Here is a 21272-nt window from a genome sequence, read left to right on the forward strand (position 1 = left end):
GTTAACAATGAGTATAAATCTTTTATTACTATAATTGAGGTTCATTAGAATGAGAGTTATTAGGTTAAATGCTGATTAATTGTTAAAAATGTTTTCCCTCAAAATACATATTTGACTCAGTGACAAGAAGCTGTGCTATCTAAAAAATATAAATTGAATCACATCTTACACTGTATTTTGTTGATAAGGAGGTTCATGGTGCTAATGTTACAAGGAATAGAATTCTGAGTCATCCTTCTAGGGAAAAGAAGTCTGGGCAAATGTTTTTCTTACAGTTGTAATAATCTGGAAAAAAAAAAAAAAAGAAATTCAACTCTGGTCTCCGTGGTCTAATGATAAACGTTTATATAGTAAGAATCTGGGAGCCAGGCTGTTCCTGGAATTATCAATGTTGAAGAATTTGAGCTTTAGAAGGGATTCGTGTTCTTACTAGTCACTAGTTCTGTGTCTGCGTTATTAGTTCTGTTCTTACTAGTTATGTGTCCCTTTCCGCTGGACAGTGTTACTGCTGGACACCCCTTGAAGAGATTCTTCCTTAGGATTAGAAAAATGAAGCGATAAATGCTTTGTACCTCCCAATTTTATATGTCACTAATTCTAATTCACCCATTTTCTTTGTTCACATTGGCCTCGGCACAATGACTATGATAGTATATTATCTCTAATAATTTATGAATGTACACAGTAGTTCTTGGAGTATGGAGACTGGGTAAAATGAGTATTCTTTTAAATTATAAAATGTAAGAATTACAACAGCACTTTAGTGATTTCTGTTGCTGCTGTTGCAAAACTGCTTTTTTAGGAATTTTATTTCCATTCTCGAGTCCTCAGCAATAAATCTGCCTACCAAGCAGCAGATGTGGGTTTGATCCCTGGATCTGGAAGATCCCCTGGAGGAGGAAATGGCCACCACTCCAGTATTCTTAGTTGAGAAATCCCATGGACAGGGAGTCTTGGTGGCTACATAGTCTATGGGGTTACAAAAGGACAGGACTGAGCAGCTAAACAAGTCTTCAGCAGACGCTAGAGTTAGAGATCTACTGTTTTTTTGCAAATGGTCTGAGATGGCAAGTCACCATCACTTACAGGCAATTTGGTTTTCATTACAAATTAATGAAGTGATAATTGCTCTCTGCAACCTTTTTATGCACAGAGCATGCTGGTGCTGTTTGTATTATCTTCTTGCAATTTGTACCTCTGCATTCAAGGGCTTGTGATAGCTTGCCAAATTAGCATTCAAAGGGAAATGTTAGACTACATTGATATCTCCATAATTAAAATCATATTTTACATCAAATTGTGAAAATCTTTACATGGTGTCATTTCTGTGTCATTTCTGTATGGTGTCTAACAAAATGCTGTCCAGAGCAGGAGAAAATTGCAACTGATTCATCAAATTACAAACTTATCTATTCTGATAAGAAAATTCTGACCTAAAATTTTTGAAGTCAGTTGGCTAATTTTTAAATAGGCCTATCATCTAACATTCTGTAAAATCCCCACAGAAAGCATTTATTCTCTGGAGTTTTTGTTAGCTCTATACTTTACAGTGCCATCATAGAGTCAATGTAATATTAACAAAGATGCAACATAATGTTACTGCTTAACATTACAATTTTTTTGAGCTTCAACTCAGCTCACAGGTTTTAAATTTTCTGATATTAAAGTTATACATTAATTTTGGTTTTGAATATGACTTTACTTTTATAGGCACCTCAGTGTAAAATCCTCAGAAATGAGACTCTCATATATACTTTTGTTCTTAAAAGCTGTCTATATTTATAGAGTGGTTGTTTGAAAATGATAAATTGGTGATTATTAAAACTACATTATGAGTATTTTCTTGTATATTATTCTAGGGTTTTCTAAAATAACAATATGGGTTCCTTTGTTGGATGTTAGGCATGACAATAAAGACAAGCCAATTTTGCCTCCAGAAAATTAATGCTTCTCAAATATTCCAGACCCTGAATGATCCAAGTTACTGAAATAAGTGGTGCTGTTTAATTATTTGCTTTTGGTTTGTTCTTAGATTGGTAAGAGAGCTAATGAGACTAAAGAATTTTAAAACTGTGTTTCTCACATTGGTAGTGGGGAAGGGTGCAGCTTGGATTTGATAATTCAAACACTTTAATGTAAATAATTATTTTTTTTGGCTAATGAGGTTCAAAGGCCAGATAAATGCCATATTTCTTTACTTTTGGTTATTGTGAATTTTAAAAAATAGCATTTTTATCTCACTTTGTAACTAGAAGTTGTGGATTGGATTTTCTATGTGTATTTAATAAATATAAGTAGAAAATACATTAATTTTTTTAAATACCATTGATTTAGTTAAAAATTATTTAAAACTTATTTCTTATGAAAATAAGTGAATCTCTTAATGGAGAAGATTTTAGGAACCCATTTATAATGGGCATCACAAGGATTTCATTTATTTATTTACAAAGTTAAAATATATTCTCTAATATGAACTTTATTATTTCCTTGAATTATTACTAAATATATTATTAAAACTATAATTTTTATGCATTGTATTCATCTTTTATTCCCAAAAAGTGAAATTGTGTGCTGCATATTATAAAGGATATAAAGAACTCTAAAATCTAACAAATGTATTTGAAACAATGTTAAACTAATCTAATGATGTATCATGAATTAAATCTAAAACTGAAAAAGATATTTAATAAGTGTTATACGAAACAGAAAGTGTCTTAAGCACATTAAGGTTATGGGAGGCATCACAGAGAAATGAGCAGAGCCCAGTGTTCTTTTTTTATACCATAACAAAAGAAAATCCAACATTTCTTTTGAAAACATAAAAAAGAGTTCACAGAGACAAGAACAGTATGTGCATAAGTGAAACTTATAATTCTCTAATCTCAATTCAGACTTTTAGAAAAAAAATAAATGTAAGTTGGGAATAGTCTTTGGAAAAGCGCAAATACCAACTAAAGAGTTTGAAGTTCTAACATGAGTAATGGGGAGCCATAGAAGATTAGAACTGTAATATGACATGGAAAACGATGTACTTTCCTAGCAGCAATAAGATAACTAGGCATGGTATAAATAGAGTGTAGACGCAGGCCTAACAGTTAAATAGAATAATAGTTTTAGAATCATAAATAACACAAACAATGTGATGCTAACTTGAAAGCTTCTCAAGACCTGTATAAGGATCAAAGAAGCAGTGCTTAACTTTTCTAAAAAGTCTTGAAATTTTTTAGTGTATTTACAATGAAAAAAGTTTTATTACCATCATAGCCCAAACTGCTATAACAACTTAAGTAGCCGTGTATTTCTTTCATGTGGAAAATTTAATGTGGATAAAAGATATTAAGAATTGAAATGTTCACTATACTTAAATCCTCTGTTCTACATGTACAACTATTTGTTGGATTTTGGGGAGATGGGAAGGAGACATGTTCACGTTTTTACTTCAGAAATTCAAAGTTCTCCATCATGTATTTCTTGAAATGACCAAGTATGTTAATAATGTCATGCATAAGGATACCTGGTAATGAAATAATTTAGATTCACTTTCTTTGTGATATACTGATTTTACCCAAGTCTGGCCCAAATTGGGGAAAGTTTAATAAAGAGAAGTGCTAGGCAGTGGTATTTTTCTTTTTCTTTTTAAAGAGCAAACCAAAAAAAAAAAAAAATCCCCTAAAATATACAACAAAATAATTTTTATCATGTTATTAGAGATGACTGATTTAACATTTTTATCCTAGGATGTTTGTCTAGGTCCAATCAATTGCTAAGCAACTTCTTCCTGAATATCACACAAACTCCAGTAAAATTCAAATGTGTTCATCAAAATTTTGAATTATTTTGTGTCAAAGAACTCAGAGAACCTTGTGAATAATAAAAACTGCAAATAAGAATGTGACAGAGTTGCTGTACATCTTGATCTTTAATGAGCAACAGTGAAGCTTCTGCTTGTTTTGTATTTTCTGTGATGTCATTAACACCTTCATCTTGTATTCACAATTATTCATCATGCTTAACTCATTAATTCTGTCTTTCTTTTTTTCTTCTTCTTTCATTCTTCAAGTGGGAAGAGATCAGTGGTGTTGATGAACATTACACACCCATCCGGACTTACCAGGTGTGCAATGTCATGGATCATAGTCAAAATAATTGGCTGAGGACAAACTGGATCCCCAGGAACTCAGCTCAGAAGATCTATGTGGAACTAAAGTTCACTCTCCGGGACTGCAATAGCATTCCACTGGTTTTGGGAACTTGCAAGGAGACTTTCAATCTGTATTACATGGAGTCTGATGATGATCATGGAGTCAAATTCCGAGAACACCAGTTTACAAAGATTGACACCATTGCAGCTGATGAAAGTTTCACGCAAATGGATCTCGGGGACCGTATTCTTAAACTCAACACTGAGGTCAGAGAAGTAGGTCCTGTCAACAAAAAGGGATTTTATTTGGCTTTTCAAGATGTTGGTGCTTGTGTTGCCTTAGTGTCTGTGAGAGTGTACTTCAAAAAGTGCCCGTTTACAGTGAAGAATTTGGCTATGTTTCCAGACACAGTACCCATGGATTCCCAATCTCTGGTGGAAGTTAGAGGTTCTTGTGTTAACAATTCTAAGGAGGAAGATCCTCCTAGGATGTACTGCAGTACAGAAGGTGAATGGCTTGTACCCATCGGCAAGTGCTCCTGCAATGCTGGCTATGAAGAAAGAGGTTTCATGTGTCAAGGTAAGAGTCTTCTCTATTTTCCCTAGAGTGGTACTTCTTACTTGTGAATTTATGGTAGAATAATTGAAATAAATGAAACCACATTTCACTTAGCAGCAAAATGTGGCTCAAACTAAACAGAGACTATTTATAGACTAAATTTATCCCACTTGATGTGTTGATTCATAATTTTGTACAAATATTAGCATATTTGATTATGTGGTGCTAACCTACATACTACTAGACCATTTGAAAGGGGAAAAAAAAATCTGTCTCTTTTATGTAGAGGGAAGAAATGGCATTGGAACTAAGCTAATTTGATTCTAACAGAATTAGATTCTCCACTGACTATTTATGGTTGTGCTCGTCAATCTCAGAGTAATACACAGTTCATTGCTATAAGATATATTAATAGTGTCTCTTCAGTGATCTGTGCATAAAATATGGATTTACTTATAAAACATTAGTGTTTTAATTAAAAATATTTTATTTAAAAATCCAGAGTTGATGCTTCAGTTGATGCTTTTTGGTATACAGAGGAATAATTTAAATTATTTAAAGTTTTGATCATGGTAAGTAAAATCAAATAAAAGATCATCCTTTCCACAAAAGATTATATTAGATGATAATTTCCACTTAATCCCAAAGTTTGTTATTTAGCATTAGTCAAGGTTTAGTGCTTAAGAACACACAAAAATTATCATTAAAATTTTAAATGTTTCAATACACGGGAGAGCTTAAATTTATAGTCTTTGGAATCTAGTCTGTTTTAATACGTTTTTGTTGCTGTTAACTTAATCAAAAGAATTGAGTTTGGTATTCTACTTGTGGCCATTTAGTAAGTCTCAGGTCCATGTGAAAGAGATGAATCTACTTTATATATAAACTGACCTTTCTCAGAATCTGAATAGGACATAGCATTTTGCTTTTAACTATAGATAGTTTATAGATTTTTTTTTTAATGACAGCAAATGATACACCCTAGTCTGATACTTCTCCACATTATTTAGATCCTTGGCAAGAGATCAGAATACTGTTACTAAATATGGTTTTGAAAATTCTAAACTGGAAACAACCTACTAGCTACTACTTTCTTGGAGAGAAGAAGTCTCAGTAACCTTTATATTCCACTTTGAATTATATTTTATCACTGTGGTACTGTTTGTGTTATCTTTGTGGGATTTATTTTAAATAAAATAATAAAAGGTTAGATCAGGGAGCCTTGGAGGAGGAAATGGCAACCCCCTACAGTATTCCTCCTGAGAAAATCCCATGGACAGAAGAGCCTCATGGGCTATGTTCCATGGGGTCACAAAGAGTTGGATGCAACTGAGCAACTGAGTACAGGTCAGGAAAAATTTAAAAACTATTTCCTCCAGTTTGTTTTCTACTGACAGTCTCTGATATCCACACCGAGGAAGGAACAGATGTGCCTCTGTCTCAATATCATTATCAGTATGCGCCGAACCATCTCACACAATTTTTTCCATTGAGCAAGAACCTAATCATTGTTTAGATTTTAAATAATTTTTATATGATGCTTTGTGTCTTGTTTAAAAATATAATAGAAAAATGTGTCAGCCAGATAAATAGGATCACATGAAATGTTAATATAAATAAATAAAACATGCACATAATTAACCAATATCACATGCTGCCTTGAGACAAACTTTAGTAGAATTTTTAAAAAGAAAGTGACATTAAATTGTATTCAGAAAGTTTACAGTAGATTCAGAATTGCTTGTTTTTTAAACTTATTTTAATTTACCAAACAACTTCTTTAAAGTAACTATTATGTTACTCAATGATATTCTATGGCAAAACTACTCTTAGAGATCATATTTGTATCAAAGTTTTATTTCCTTGATTCTTATAGTTTATTATATTGAAGATATTAATAGCACCTCCTCGATACAGTGATGATATATTATCAGACTTTTTCAACATTTAAAAATACTAGTTGCAGCGTTAGATGCATATGCATAATAACAAATTATTCGAAGAAAAATATGCTGAATAAGAACTAATTATAGTAGAATTAGAGAAGGAAGATCAAATGGGATATGATTGGAATTTACAAGTGTAATGACTTTTCAGTAATGTAACTAAAAGGTGCAGCTTGTTCTTAGGGTTATATCTTACCATTTGCCAGGTGAATTTTAGTTCAGTTCAGCCCAGTTCAGTCACTCAGTTGTGTCTGACTCTTTGTGCCCTCATGGAATGCAGCATACCAGGTCTCCCTGTCCTTCACCTACTCCTGGAGTGTACTCAAACTCATGTCCATTGAGTCGGTGATGCCATCCACCATCTCGTCCTCTGTCGTCCCTTTCCCCTCCTGCCTTCAATGTTTCCCAGCATCAGGGTCTTATCCAATGAGTCAGTTCCTCACATCAGATGGCCAAAGAATTGAAGTTTCAGCTTCAGCATCAATCCTTCCAATGAATATTCAGGACTGATTTCTTTTAAGATGGACTGGTTGGATCTCCTTGCAGTCCAAGGGACTCTCAAGAGTCTTCTCCAATACCACAGTTCAAAAGCATCAATTCTTCGGTGCTTAATTTTCTTTACAGTCCAACTCTCACATCCATACATGACTACTGGAAAAAACATAGCTTTGACTAGATGGACCTTTGTTGGCAAAGCAATGTCTCTGCTTTTTAATATGGTCTCTAGGTTGGTCATAACTTTGCTTCCAAGGAGCAAGCATCTTTTAATTTCATGGCTGCAGTCACCATCTGCAGTGATTTTGGAGCCCCCCAAAAATAAAGTCAGCCACTGTTTCCACTGTTTCCTCATATATTTGCCATGAAGTGATGGGACCAGATGCCATGATCTTCATTTTCTGAATATTGAGTTTTCAGCCAACTTTTTCACTCTCCTCTTTCACTTTCATCAAAAGGCTCTTTAGTTTTTCTTTGCTTTCTGCCATAAGGGTGGTGTCATATCTGAGGTTATTGAGATTTCTCCCAGCAATCTTGATTCCAGCTTGTGCTTTATCCAGCCCAGCATTTCTCATGATGTACTCTGCATATAATTTAAACAAGCAGGGTGACAATATACAGCTTTGATGTACTCCTTTCCCTGTTTGGCTTCCTCCTATTTCACAGTAAAAGTAGTTTGCATATTCCAATTATTAGAGGATGTGTCAAGGCATTCTACTTCATGCTGATTTACATGTAGTGTTGAGTCTACATCGACTGTATATTAGCAAATTTTTTTTAATATGTCAGTTTAAATGCAAAGTCTACTATGTCTTAAATATCTAATACACAACCAATTAATTTACAGCCTGTAATATAATAGGCCAGCATGGCTTGTGGCTTGTAATTTTGCTTTTGTTGTCAGTGGTGGTCCTGGTGTTTGTTATGGTTTCCTTTTTTAATTTTAAAAATCTGGTTGGTTTTTAAGCTTGTGAACGAGTCAGGATCATTTGCTATGACTCACAAATCATTGTTTTATCAGCAGGGCTTCAATTCAGGCACACAAAGGAATGGTATTACTTAGAATAGATATAGATGAAAAGATAACTAAATACATTTCATGTATTTCATGAGCTTATTTTTTGTTTTGTTTTGTTTCATTTTACAGAAGGATGGAACAATATCTTGACATACATATGTGGCTAGATTTTAAACACCTCAGGGTAATTTTATAACACAGTGATCAGCAAACAGAGGTTTACAGTTTTCTAAAACAGAGGAAAATAAGACTCAGTCATTTTATTTCAAGAAATATTTAGAGAGAATCTACTTAATTATAAGAAGCATAGTAAGAATGCAACAAATTATTTAAAAATATGCATTAAGCCCCTATTGGATGCCAGAAACTGTGCTCATTTGCTAAGTTATGTCCATGAGTTATCTTATCTCTCAAAATAGCCTATGAGTACATCCTATTATTAGCTCCATTTTTAAAATGAGGAAGTTAAAAAAAAGTTTTGAAAGATTAAGTATCTTGTCTTAGGTCTTTTAGGAGTTGATCTGAAGCCAGGCAGTCTGATTCTGAATGTTGCAGCTGAAACCGCAACTGATACCACTTCCCCATTTTTCAGTCCAATGGTGGCAGAGACCGGGAAACCCCACAAGGACACGTATTCTACTGAAGTTAGAGTGTTGTATATTAAAGGATGAGCAGGACCATAGGCAACTGGCACAAAGTAACCAAGTATCTGTCAATATATTTCTGTTCCATCTATTTCAGCTTATTTATCACAGCTCTCTGTTTCTAGCTTTTTAAGAAAGAAGAATTACTAGACAAAATGCCATGGGAAGACTAAGATTAGCTCAGGCGATATCTAACAAAACTGGATAAACGAGTTGTCAAGCAACTTAGGTATGCCAACAAGTATAGCAAATTTAATTCAATATCTCTAAAAATCTCTAAGTTCTAACAATAATGTACTAGACAGTGAGAAAACATAGATAAATAAGTCAGTGTACCTCGCTTCTCAGAGCTTACAATCTGATATGAAAGACAGATAATAAATGAATAATTTTAATGCAACACAGACCAATAAATCTTCTACTAGGTACAAACTTTCTTGACAAGGAAACAGAAGGAGAGATTAACTTAGAGCATTCCAAAGTTAATAATGGAAATTTTTCATTAATAGTGAGAAGACTCTGCATTGAGAGTTTTGAACCCATCATTATTGTTCTTAGACACTTTTGGTTAGGGAAAAAGGAAACTATCTTACTCAGCCTATGCATTCCAGAAGGAATGGTTTATAATTTGTTTATCAAGTTATTTTCTCAAAAATCCCAAATGTGTAGAAGTTCCATTAAAGTTTTTGTGTTCTAAGCTTATTCTATACAGAAGTCTTATAAAGGATCCAAATTTCATTAGTAGGTCATTTTCTAATGTTAGTAATGAAATACTTCAAATTATCTATTCCCCTCTAGCTGGATATTTGGGATTAAGTTCATTGAACTAAGTGATGAAAATGAGACAATCTCTGATAGGAAAAATATTTTTTAGACAAAAAGCTCATTGATTTCAGAACTATAAGTAAAACCAAAGGTATCTTTATGCAGGATCACAATTTTAGCCATATCATTATACTTGTCTTGTACTTGATACAAACTTTTAGATCAATTCATGTTTCCTGGAATGAAGAAAAGTAGTAAAGTTATGCTTTGACTGTGGATTCAGTTATTAAATATATATCAAGACTCTACTCTATGCCAACTCCTGCCAAAGATGCTAGAAAGAGAAAGATGAATATTATCACTACCAAACTAGTTTGCTTTATAGTGCAAAAGTGTGTGTATGTGTTTTAAAATATTTTGGTTTCTGCCTCTAAAAAAACATATTTTTAAGTGAAGTATTAAACAGAGCTAAGTCAATAGTTTACACTTAAAAATAAGTTTTGTGTTGAGGGAAGTGTATTTGTATGGAAGGGGATGAATGCGAGGAAAACAGAATTTTCTGTACTAAGATGCTTTATGTTGCTGGCTTTTTTTGCTAGGGGAACTTGGACACAGGAAACGTAAGAGTGGAAAATTATGAACCTTTCTATTTCACATACTGGTTAGAGGGAGGAAATACGGGAAGATTGTAAGAAATGTTAACAGCTAAAGAATTAATCAGAAATTGCATACCAAATAAACTGAAAATACAAAAAAGAAAACTTTCAGGAAGGTTCAGTTCAGTTCAGTTCAATCGCTCAGTTGTGTCCAACTGTTTGTGACCCCATGAACTGCAGCACACCAGGCCTCCCTGTCCATCACCAACTCCCGGAGTTCACCCAAACTCATGTCCATTGAGTCGGTGATGCCATCCAGCCATCTCATCCTCTGCCGTCCCCTTCTCCTCCTGCTCCCAATCCCTCCCAGCATCAGAGGCTTTTCCAATGAGTCAACTCTTCGCATGAGGTGGCCAAAGTACTTGAGTTTCAGCTTTAGCATCATTCCTTCCAAAGAACATCCAGGACTGATCTCCTTTAGGATGGATTGGTTGGATCTCCTTGCAGTCCAAGGGACTCTCAAGTTTTCTCCAACACCACAATTCAAAGCCATCAATTCTTTGGTACTCAGCTTTCTTCACAATCCAACTCTTACATCCATACATGACTACTGGAAAAACCATAGCCTTGACTAAACAGACCTTTGTTGGCAAAGTAATGTCTCTGCTTTTTAATATGCTATCTAGGTTGCATAACTTTCCTTCCAAGGAGTAAGTGTCTTTTAATATCATGACTGGAATCATCATCCGCAGTGATTTTGGAGCCCCTCAAAATAAAGTCTGACACTGTTTCCACTCTTTCCCCATCTAATTCCCAGGTAGAGAATACTTATTAAGATGAATTTGGTAAAACAGAAATGCACATATAAATAACTACAAAAACTTAAACTAATGGTAACATAATTATTTAGTAAGGTAAGTAAGAAATCATGCATCCGATTTGGTTTTCTAGACATTTCTCTAATATGTCATTTTAAAATATGGTCTTTCTTTAAATGTTATCTCTCATAGTATCTTTTTTATTTTACCATGTGTTTGTGTGATTTACACCTTTTTTGGGCCATGTTCCTCAGATTTTGACAAACTTGCTTGATGTTGAGACTATTGTCAATTTACAGGTTGAGATGTTATTATAGTATGTTAATAAACCTCTTTTTAATAAGATAGCATTGAAAATTTTCAATTATAAACCTAAATCCTGTGCTATTTGCTTTCAGTTATTGACAGTCAGATTTTACTTGGTTCATTTCATTTGGGAAATCCTTCATAGTTCTTACATCCCAGGATAACACTTTTGTGTTTTGAAGATTGGAGGTGTGAGGAAATTTCACATTAATACCAAGGGAACCTTGTGATCTTTACATACGTATTTTTACTCCTGGCAAATGAATTGTTTTATCTATTTTGATTTAGTTGGAGAGAAGAAATGAGAATGGTAATGTCTTTTCATTTAGTCAGTTAATTACATTTGAGCCAGAAACCCGGGAGTTACTATAAATATTCCTCCTAAACTTTGTTTAGACTTAATGTACCAAATACCTTATTAATGTCACTGAAGAATCTGTTGCTCTGTGTTTTATCTGTGTACGTTCATTGTGGAATGCTAACTTCATTCCTTGTTCTTGTACATTAGCAGCTGGGTAGAAAAGTGTGTTTGATGTGAAGTATGAAGATATCTAGAATTCTCGATGATTTTCCATAATTATGTTTATTTAACCTACCAGCTCTTGCTCTTTACTCATTTCTCTGTCTGTTCAGAAAGTCTCTTAAAGAAGCAGGCACACTTTCAGTAACAGAATGCTCGCTTTGACAGAGGCGCTAGAGAAAACCAAAAACCTCAGAGGTTTTCCAGCACCTCTTAGTCTGTGTGCATCTTCCAGAAGTACGAGATGTTCATATGTTTTAATGAATTCAGAAGTATTTCTTTACAGTTGTTTTCAGACTGGAAGTGTCTTGAGGGGAGGGACTATATTATATCTGTTTAAAGGACATTGTGCCTTCAACCTAGCAGATTATAACTGAAGATATTTTAAATTAGATAGCAACTAGATGGATAATTGGGCTTCCCTGATGGCTCAGAGGTTAAAGCATCTGCCTGCAATATGGGATCTCTGGGTGGGGAAGACCCCCTGGAGAAGGAAATGGCAACCCACTCCAGTATTCTTGTCTGGAGAATCCCATGGATGGAGGAGCCTGGCGGCTACAGTCCACGGGGTGGCACAGAGTCAGTTCACTTAGAAATGACAGACTCACCCATTCAATAGTCTCTATCTAACCTTAAACATTAGAACTTAGAGATAACTTGAGGGAGAGAAATTGTCTAATGAATTTATATTTGTTGTTCAGTCACTCAGTCATGTCCAATACTTTGCGACCCCATGGACTGCATAATGCCAGGGTTCCCTGTCCTTTGCCATCTCCCAGAGCTTGCTCAAACTCATGTCCACTGAATAGATGTTGCCATCCAACCACCTCATCCTCTGCCATCCCCTTCTCTTCCTGCCTTCTATCTTTCTCAGCATCAGGGTCTTTTCCAATGAGTTGACTCTTTGCAACAGGGGGCCAGAGTATTGGAGCTTCAGCTTCAGCATCAGTCCTTCCGATGAACATTCAGGATTGATTTCCTTTAGGATTGACTGGTTTGATCTCCTTGCAGTCCAAGGGTTCTCAAGAGTCTTCTCCAACATCACAGTTTGAAAGCATCACTTCTTCAGTGCTTAGTATTCATTATTCTCTAATTGGTTCACCACCTTCTTTTAATTAGAGGTTTTCCAAGGTGACTTCATTTTTAGTTCTATTAAACCTCTAGTCTGTTCAATCATATGTGATATTTCCTGTATTCTTTTATAATATCATTAACTTTCATTTTTCTCCTTTAAACACCCCTGACCTTTGATTTTTCCCATCCAGTATTTGACTCAGTCTCCAATTTTCTTTAGCACAGGTTTTTTCCACTGATTTTTCAAAAGTGTCTTTGAATTTACACATGGACGTTTTTATATTGTATAACCAGAGGGAATTACAGATTTTGACTGATTTAAGAAAATGCAGTTTAGGAAATAAGCAATTACAATAGTAAAATAAAATTGCTAAATTTCAAAAACATTAAACCTAAAATTTTTGATAACTGTTTTATACCCTAACATTTATTGTATACAAGACTATCTTAGATAGTTGGTGAGGATATAATAATAAATAATGTTCTTGCCTTGAAGAAATTATCTGAGTCAAAAATAAGTAATCAAGTGAGTCAAAATATTTGTCAAACCAATTTACTTTATATAGAAAATAACTATATCTATTTGATTGATTTTAGGTATTTATGTTCACTTGAAAATCACACAAAGAGAAAAAAAAGCCATAGACGAAACAGCATAAATTTTATGAAGTAAATCCCAAATATGCTTACATGAATTATCATGTAATATTACTAGAAACTTTCAATCCAAGCATGTCAACACACTATCTGAACAGTAATTAAGTAAAAACTCTTTTCAAATCTGAAGAGATGAAAAATAAGGGAGTGTATTTGATTTGTGACTTAAGTATTATAGCTCATTTTTAGTCTATATAAAAACAAATAGTATAAAGTTAAACCATGAATTTGCATGTTCAAGATACTAGAAAGAAATGTGAAATCTTTGTTCTGTATACACTACAAATCAGATTATTTTGAGTAGACAGAGACGATTTAATTGCAAACATATTAGGAGAGATATGACCATCATTAAATTTAGAGAGTAGAACAAAATCGTATCTAATCATTTAAATACCTCATAATAAATAAGAACAAGTCAAGTGATCAGCAACAAATCAACATAAGAGAACTTAAAAGTTCCAGACAGTTTTATAGATGTTAAAACTCTCGCACAAGATTATAAATAAATAAGAATTACAGTGTTTTAGTAAAACATAGATTTATCTTCAGTTATAGCAATTGCATTGTTCAAAGAGGGATAAATAGTAAGAATTTCTTCTTTTAATAAATATTTTACTACTCTTTATCCTAACACAGAAGACCATTTTATATGTCAGTATTAAGGCATTTTCCTGAGGTTCTAACCTAGATTGCAGTTGTCTTACATGAAATAACTCTAGGGTATTTGCTTTTAGAATATAAAGTTCGTTTCTATCTTTGTGGCTCTGATGGTAAAGCGTCTGCCTGCAGTGCGGGAGACCCAGGTTCAATCCCTGGGTTAGGAAGGTCCCCTGGAGAAGGAAATGGCTACCACTCCAGCACTCTTGCCTGGAAAATTCCATGGACCGAGGAGCCTGGTAGACTCTTGGTAGGCTCTCGGTCCATGGGGTCACAAAGAGTCAGACACGATTAAGCAACTTCACTTTACTTCACTTCAAGTTCTGCAAACTTTCAGATGCTTGGTCTGGTCCAATGTTTTAAAGTGGGAAATAATAATTTAGGTCACACCTGTATGCCAAATGTATAATCTTTGGGAGACACAAATAATTTGTTCATTGTGTACTTTGTTTGAGAGTATGTCTGTGAGAAATATGGATGAAGCTTCTCGGGATAGTATTCACTATGCGAATCTAAGACATCAAAAAAATAACTTCAGTTGCAGGAAGTAAAATAGCTCTGATTTTCCTTGAAATGGGTTATTCCTGTCGCTGCATTTTCAGTCTCATTTCAAAGGAAGATCAGAATATTGCTCTGATACCACTCACAAAATATCTATTAAATGTAAACTCATCTGAAAAGTGATTCAAATTTTCCAACAAAAAGCCACGTCTGTGAAAGGGGAAATATTGGTTATTTTGAATATATAAACTGTATAGTTATTTTGACTTCTTAATGAATATCACCTTGTCAAATCGACTGTGCACCTGCCATAGTCATTTACCATCAAGTCTAGCTGCACCCTGTAGGAAGCCTTAAATTTCATGTCTTTAACTTAGATTACTTTGGGGTTTATATAGACAGCCTTCCTTACTTCTGATTTGCTGCATTTCAGTATGTAAAAAAAGCTTTTAAAGCTTAGATATTATATAATCTATGGCTTTTTAAAAGAATATTCATCTTCAGTTTTTCAAACTTATACTTTTTCTTTCTAGCTGTTCAGATATTATCAAATCTTCCATATTTTAAAATTTGAGGAATGCAGTGTAACATTTTTACAGAATACATGGAAAGATTTTTTAGAGATTATTGATATTAACTTCTTCAATTTGTTTTATTGCTTTTAGTCAGCCTCTCCCAAAGGAAAGAAAATCAAACCCTATGCAAAATAAACTGAAAGCTAGATCTTTTTCTCCACCTTGAGAGGCACAGATTTTGCAAAATGCATTGGTAATCATTTCACAAAGATTGTTTTGCTAGTACAGATTCATTGAACACTTTCCATCTTCTTTTCTGTGATTTATCCCCCCATTTCTCTGTGTTTGGATAGTTTTGACAATCCCTTATTAGTTCCAGAGTAGAACTTACAAGAGCTAATAAGGGTTTACATTACAGCTCTGACAGCTGGCACTAAACTTTAATAGAGAGCAATTGTACAGAGAAGTATGAGTTTTGATAATATTTGATAAAAGTGCTCCCAAAGTCAGAGCCATTTAGAAAGAATCATATGATTAGAAAGACTGAATGTATACTCTGCTATTGTAAATTCTCATCTTCTAGGATGTAGGCAAAACATCCTGTTGGCAGATAACTCTAAAATCACTTATGGCCCCCTCTATGAGAGAATAGAATCTATGATAGTAATAGAACTATCCTAGAGTAAAACTTCGATCATATTCTCATCTACCTCTGCCCCTGCAGTCCTCAGAAATGTGTAGCTATCGACTGTCTTTCAGAAGCACAGTCACAATGTGGACATTTAATCACAGATTTGTTGTGTGAGAGGAGACCCAGGAATCTCAAGGGAGCATCGAGATTATGAAACTCAAAATCATCATATGATCAGTTACAGATTGTTTTGTGTGATTTTTTAAAAATACTAAGGATGGCTTCTAATAGCTAAAGATCATGAATGTGAAATATCCCTGAACTCTCTGTTCAGTGGTCAGTTACAAAGACACAAGATGTTAAAAGTGAATACTCTAATTGAGAACAGCTGCTACTTTTTGACATGAAGACTCACTTTCAACAAGAAAAGAGAAAGCATATGCTATGGAATGGGAGAATACTGATCTTGAATTAATGCATAAAGAACACGTAAAGGTTTGTGAAGCTCAGAAACAAACCTGTGTATATGAATGGTTGGGAATAAATAGTTTTGCTTATCTGGTAATTATTAGGGAAGAAAATCTGTATTTCAGAAATTAAGATCCATTTACTGTCTGTATCATACTGCTGTATTGACGATATGTGAAATATTTCAATATGATTTAGCACATGTAATGTTTCTCTGGCATACATTTATCAATGTGCTAAATCGGAAAGAAAGAGAATACAGTTCTTCCTTCCAAGCATCTTGGATTCTCAAGGGTATATGAACTAAATTTATGTTAAAAGGATGAAATGCAATATTTTTAAGGAAATAAATGTGGAATAAGCCTGAAAGACAAACAGTGTTTAAGAACTCATCAAAATGTGCTGCAAAGATGTAATAAATGGAGAGATTTCAACCTTTATGGAGTTAGATATTTTTCCATTATTTATTCATTTTTGTCAACAAACATTTAATGAGTGCTTACTCTACAAAGTATTCACTGGAAATGTGGCTCTGAACCAACCAGAAAAATGTCCCCTGCATTCAAGGAACTTAGATTTTAGTGGGAATATGAAGAAACAACATGCTGATACAGACTTTTTCAATGTAACACTCATATAATTTTAAAGCCTAGTCTAATATTCTCAACTCAGGCAATTTTGCATCCAGGGGACATTTGTCAATGTCTGAAACATTCTTGGTTGTCACAACTGGGGAAGGAGATTGCTATTGGCATCTGGTGCTTAGAGGCCAGAGGTGTTGCTATATATCCTGTAATGCACAGAGCATCCTCTACAACAAAGAATAATCTAGGCAAATCTCTTCAAGATTGAGAAAACCTGATCTAGAATAATCTCTCCTTTTACAGAGCTAAGAATTAAATTTAAAATCTCAAATCATACATTATCAGAGCCTAAATCAGAACCCAAGCTGAAGCATCTAACTCACAATTTTTCCTCAGGTCTCATCTTTTCTGGGATTTACTTAGAAATATATGTGACTTTTGAAGGCATACGAAGTCATACTTATTACTTAGCTAATTCAAAAGTGACACTTATGCAATAAATAAATAAAATGAAATTTCTTTATCTGGGAGAAAAAATAAAAATTTCAGGAAGAGTCACATGAAGGTGAATATTTAAAAATAGGAAATGAACATTACTTGCACACAGCTGGAAAAAGTGACTAGGATGTGGTAGTGCAAGACCTAAGAATGTGAAGAAAGTAATAAAAGAGATATCAAGGAGAAAGCCTTTGGAGTTAGGGAATTTTCTCAGGCAAAGGGTTCAGACAGCTGCTACGGAGTTAGTTCTCTTTCAGAATACTCTGACATGCTGACATGAATTCAAATCTGACATTTGATTTCCTTTATCCTGTAATGTGATACTAATGCAAAGATGACAGGTAAATGTGGTTATATTACAGGATGTATTAATAATAGCCTTGATAGAAAAAAGTTCCTATAGATCGAGTGCAGTGACTGTGCCTTTTTTGAATATTAGAGGAACCCCCCCCCACCTCCCACATTTTTTTTTTTTTCCCCTATATAGCCTCTTCTGTCCTCTGGCATGTAACTGAGCTCAACATTTCATTTAATTCCCCCAAAGGCCCATGGTCCTGGAGAAGGGAATGGCAACCCACTCCAGTATTCTTGCCTGGAGAATTCCATGGACAGAGAAGCCTGGCAGGCTACAGTCAGTAGGGTCACAAAGAGTCAGACATGACTGAGCGACTAACACACACAAAGGCCTGTAGAGAATCACCGTCATGTCCCCATTTCCCATGAGAGGAAACTAGAGGCTTACAGAAATTGTCCAGTTGTCCAAGGTCACATACAATTAGTAAGTGTGAAATTGGACGTTGAGTGTGGGGCACTCGTTTAGAGAACCTGGGGAAATAAGGAACCTAAAGCCCACCAACCTGTATTTTCAGAAATAGCCTGTGAAGCTCAGGGCTGTAGATACGCAAGAATGCTTTTAAGAATGCTATTCAATATTTTCACTACGTCTTCTCTCTGAGAACCCTTACATTTACTTCTAGCTCTAGTACCAGACCCTGGAGGAGAAACTGGTAACCCACTCCAGTATTCTTTCCTGGGAAATCCTATGGAGGGAGGAGTTATAGTTCATGGGGTCACAAAGAGTCAGACACGACTGAACATGCATGCCGGTGCCAGAGGAGCTTGTACAGTTCCTTGGGCTTGTTTTCATGTTTGTAAATTGATTCATGTCACGGCCATGATATCTTGCTTGCATTCTCTGTACAGGAACCCAGAATTATGTGAGTTGTTACATCCTACAAAGAGCTACACCTTTCAACGTGTCTTTTGAACACTAAACTCACAATTTTGTTTTTTCTCCCTATATTCCTTTTGTGTGCTCTTCTTCACTTTTTAATGAGTATTTTATAGTAATCGATTCCATCTTAAATTGTGCATATCCTGTCTTAATTATAAGTCATAAATACATTTGAATTGGCATTTATTGATTGACTAGGGTGTACTCAGTGGTTAACATACCATTTGATCTTCAGCGTAAGCCTTACAAGGTAAATATTGTTAGCCACACTTTACCTAGACAGGGCTAAGAGAACTTACTGATTTGCCCTGTGTCTTAATGCCAGGATATAAATTCAGGTCTGTCTAATTAAGAAACCCAATCCTTTTTCTAATCTAGTAAGCGAATACTTTTCTTTTGATGATATTTTGCACAGCATCATAATGTGAAAATTTGCAAGTTCTTGCTGCTGAATTAGTGACTGGAGAATTTGGTTATTGGAACTGAGAAAAAAAGATTGACAATAGTTATTTAAAGAGGCGAGAACTTCATATATTCATTAATATAACACTTTCCTCTTTTTTTTTTCAGTATAGAATTGGGTAAAATTATAACACAAAAATGTTTTAACAGGGTATCTGGGGCCTTCATTTTTCAAGCATGTGGAACTGAGTCATGCCTCCATTACCTCTGCTTCTATTTCCATTGCCCCTGCTGTTGCTGAGGACATGATTGATAGGAGATGATGGCGAGTGTAGAACCAGGGTTCAGAAAACACTCGCTATGTGCCCAGTGTGTATGCTCGCACAATATGCTTCATTATTAGCTTGACAGATCTCCAAGTGGCAGACTGGGAGTGAATTTTAGATTTGGCTCATGTATCTGCTACCACACTGGGTTTTTTCAAAGACCATAAATATTGGTATATGTAAAAATATACATGCATATGTAAATATATATGCATGTATATGTATGAATAAGTTTATATGTATATGGATGTATATAACATGTACATGTCTATTATATACATATATGTATGCAGGTTACATGCTCATATATATATATTAGCACTATATACTAATATATAAAGCTAATTTTTCTTTGAAAAGTTATTGGTATTATGCATTATAAAATCTTGTTTTGCTATTAGAAATTTCTTAAACTTTTCAGTTTTCCAGAATATGAAGGCTTCTATAAATCAACTATTTCATTAATATACTGAAACTCTTTTTAAATGTTGATGCTCAAGAACAGAAGTAATTCCCTAAGGCTTTTACTGTTTGTAGTTACTGTGTTTTAGTGACAAGATGTACATAGCTTTATATCCAGATCTGTGTAATGATGATAGGTGGGATAATGGTGCTCTATTAAAGTTTCAGAGCAGAGCTACTGGAAAAAAAAACTGAAAGTAAAAGCAGACTATATCTTTCATAAGGTTGATGGTTGCTCTTATTAGTGATGAAAAGGAGATGAGAAAATGCATTGGCTTGCTTTTTATTAAGCACAGTAGGTAAAGCAGATGAACGTCTGAAAGCTCATGTAGCTGCCATAAAGAAATTTAAACATTGTTCACATTGGCCAGTGGCCAAGCTCACGCTGTAAACCTCAGACAAGGGTCAGCATTGCAAAGGAATTGTCAGTTCCATTTGTAGAAGATGGTTTCTGTATATTCTTAGTCCAGTAATAAACCCAAGATTTACCTGACAGGTTTAGTAAGATTGCATTTGCTTTACCTGACTTAATATACATCTAAATTCATCATTAAAAAATCAAGTAAGATTCCTTAGCCATTTCATTTTTTTATTTAGACCTTGTTTGATCACTTTATTATAATATCTGAAATCTATGAATGAGCTTGGTTTCTGCATGTCTTGACCTAGAATACTTTTTAAAAGTCAAAGTTAGAAGACAATTGTAAAATACAGTACTACAATATTGATAGTAAATATGGTACTAAATTTTTAACTGAATAAAGAGCAAGCATTCACTGTTACAGATTGTAACATTTCTATGATTATCGATGTGCTTTCTCACTCCTCCAGAAATCCTTTCAGAGATTAGTTCAAAAATCTGTATACAATGGATGCATCTTTTGTGTGAATATTGATGGCTTTTTTACTTACTAAGATTTGTGCTTTTTTATTAATATATGCACTATATAAATATAAAACAATAAGAGAATATGGGTAACTTCCTTGAATGGAGGCACACACGGTGAAAAAAGGAATTCATATACCTACACTTTTCTTATACCCTTATTTTTTGTTATTTTAGAGATAGCATCTCTCCTTCCTACACAAATCATTCTCCATACAAACTCTCCAAAATTATTGCTGTTGTTCAGTCACTTAATCATGTACCACTCTTTGTGACCCCATAGATTGCAGCATGCGAGCTTTCCCTGTCCTTCACCACCTCCCAGAGCTTCCTCAAACACACGTCCGTTAGTCAGTGATGCCATCCAACCATTTCATCCTCTGTCATCCCCTTCTCCTCCTGCCTTTAATCTTTCCCCAAATCAGGGTCTTTTCAAATGAGTCAACTCTTCGTATCAGGTGGCCAAAGTATTGGAGCTTCCGTTTCATCATCAGTCCTTCCAATGGATATTTAGGACTGATTTACTTTAGGATTGACTAATGTGATCTCCTTGCAGTCCAAGGGGC

General features: G+C 34.5%; 1 protein-coding gene across 1 annotated transcript in view; it reads left to right on the forward strand.

Annotated features, from left to right (window-relative positions):
- Nucleotides 1-21272, forward strand: part of EPHA3 (EPH receptor A3) — a 404569-nt gene that overhangs the window by 118362 nt on the left and 264935 nt on the right. The window contains exon 3 of the mRNA XM_068987994.1: nt 4061-4721. Coding sequence (XP_068844095.1) covers nt 4061-4721 — 661 coding nt within the window. The remainder of the gene's footprint in view (nt 1-4060; nt 4722-21272) is intronic.

The sequence above is a fragment of the Capricornis sumatraensis genome, chromosome 1, assembly GCF_032405125.1.
Source record: "Capricornis sumatraensis isolate serow.1 chromosome 1, serow.2, whole genome shotgun sequence".
NCBI classification, from domain to species: Eukaryota; Metazoa; Chordata; class Mammalia; order Artiodactyla; family Bovidae; genus Capricornis; species Capricornis sumatraensis.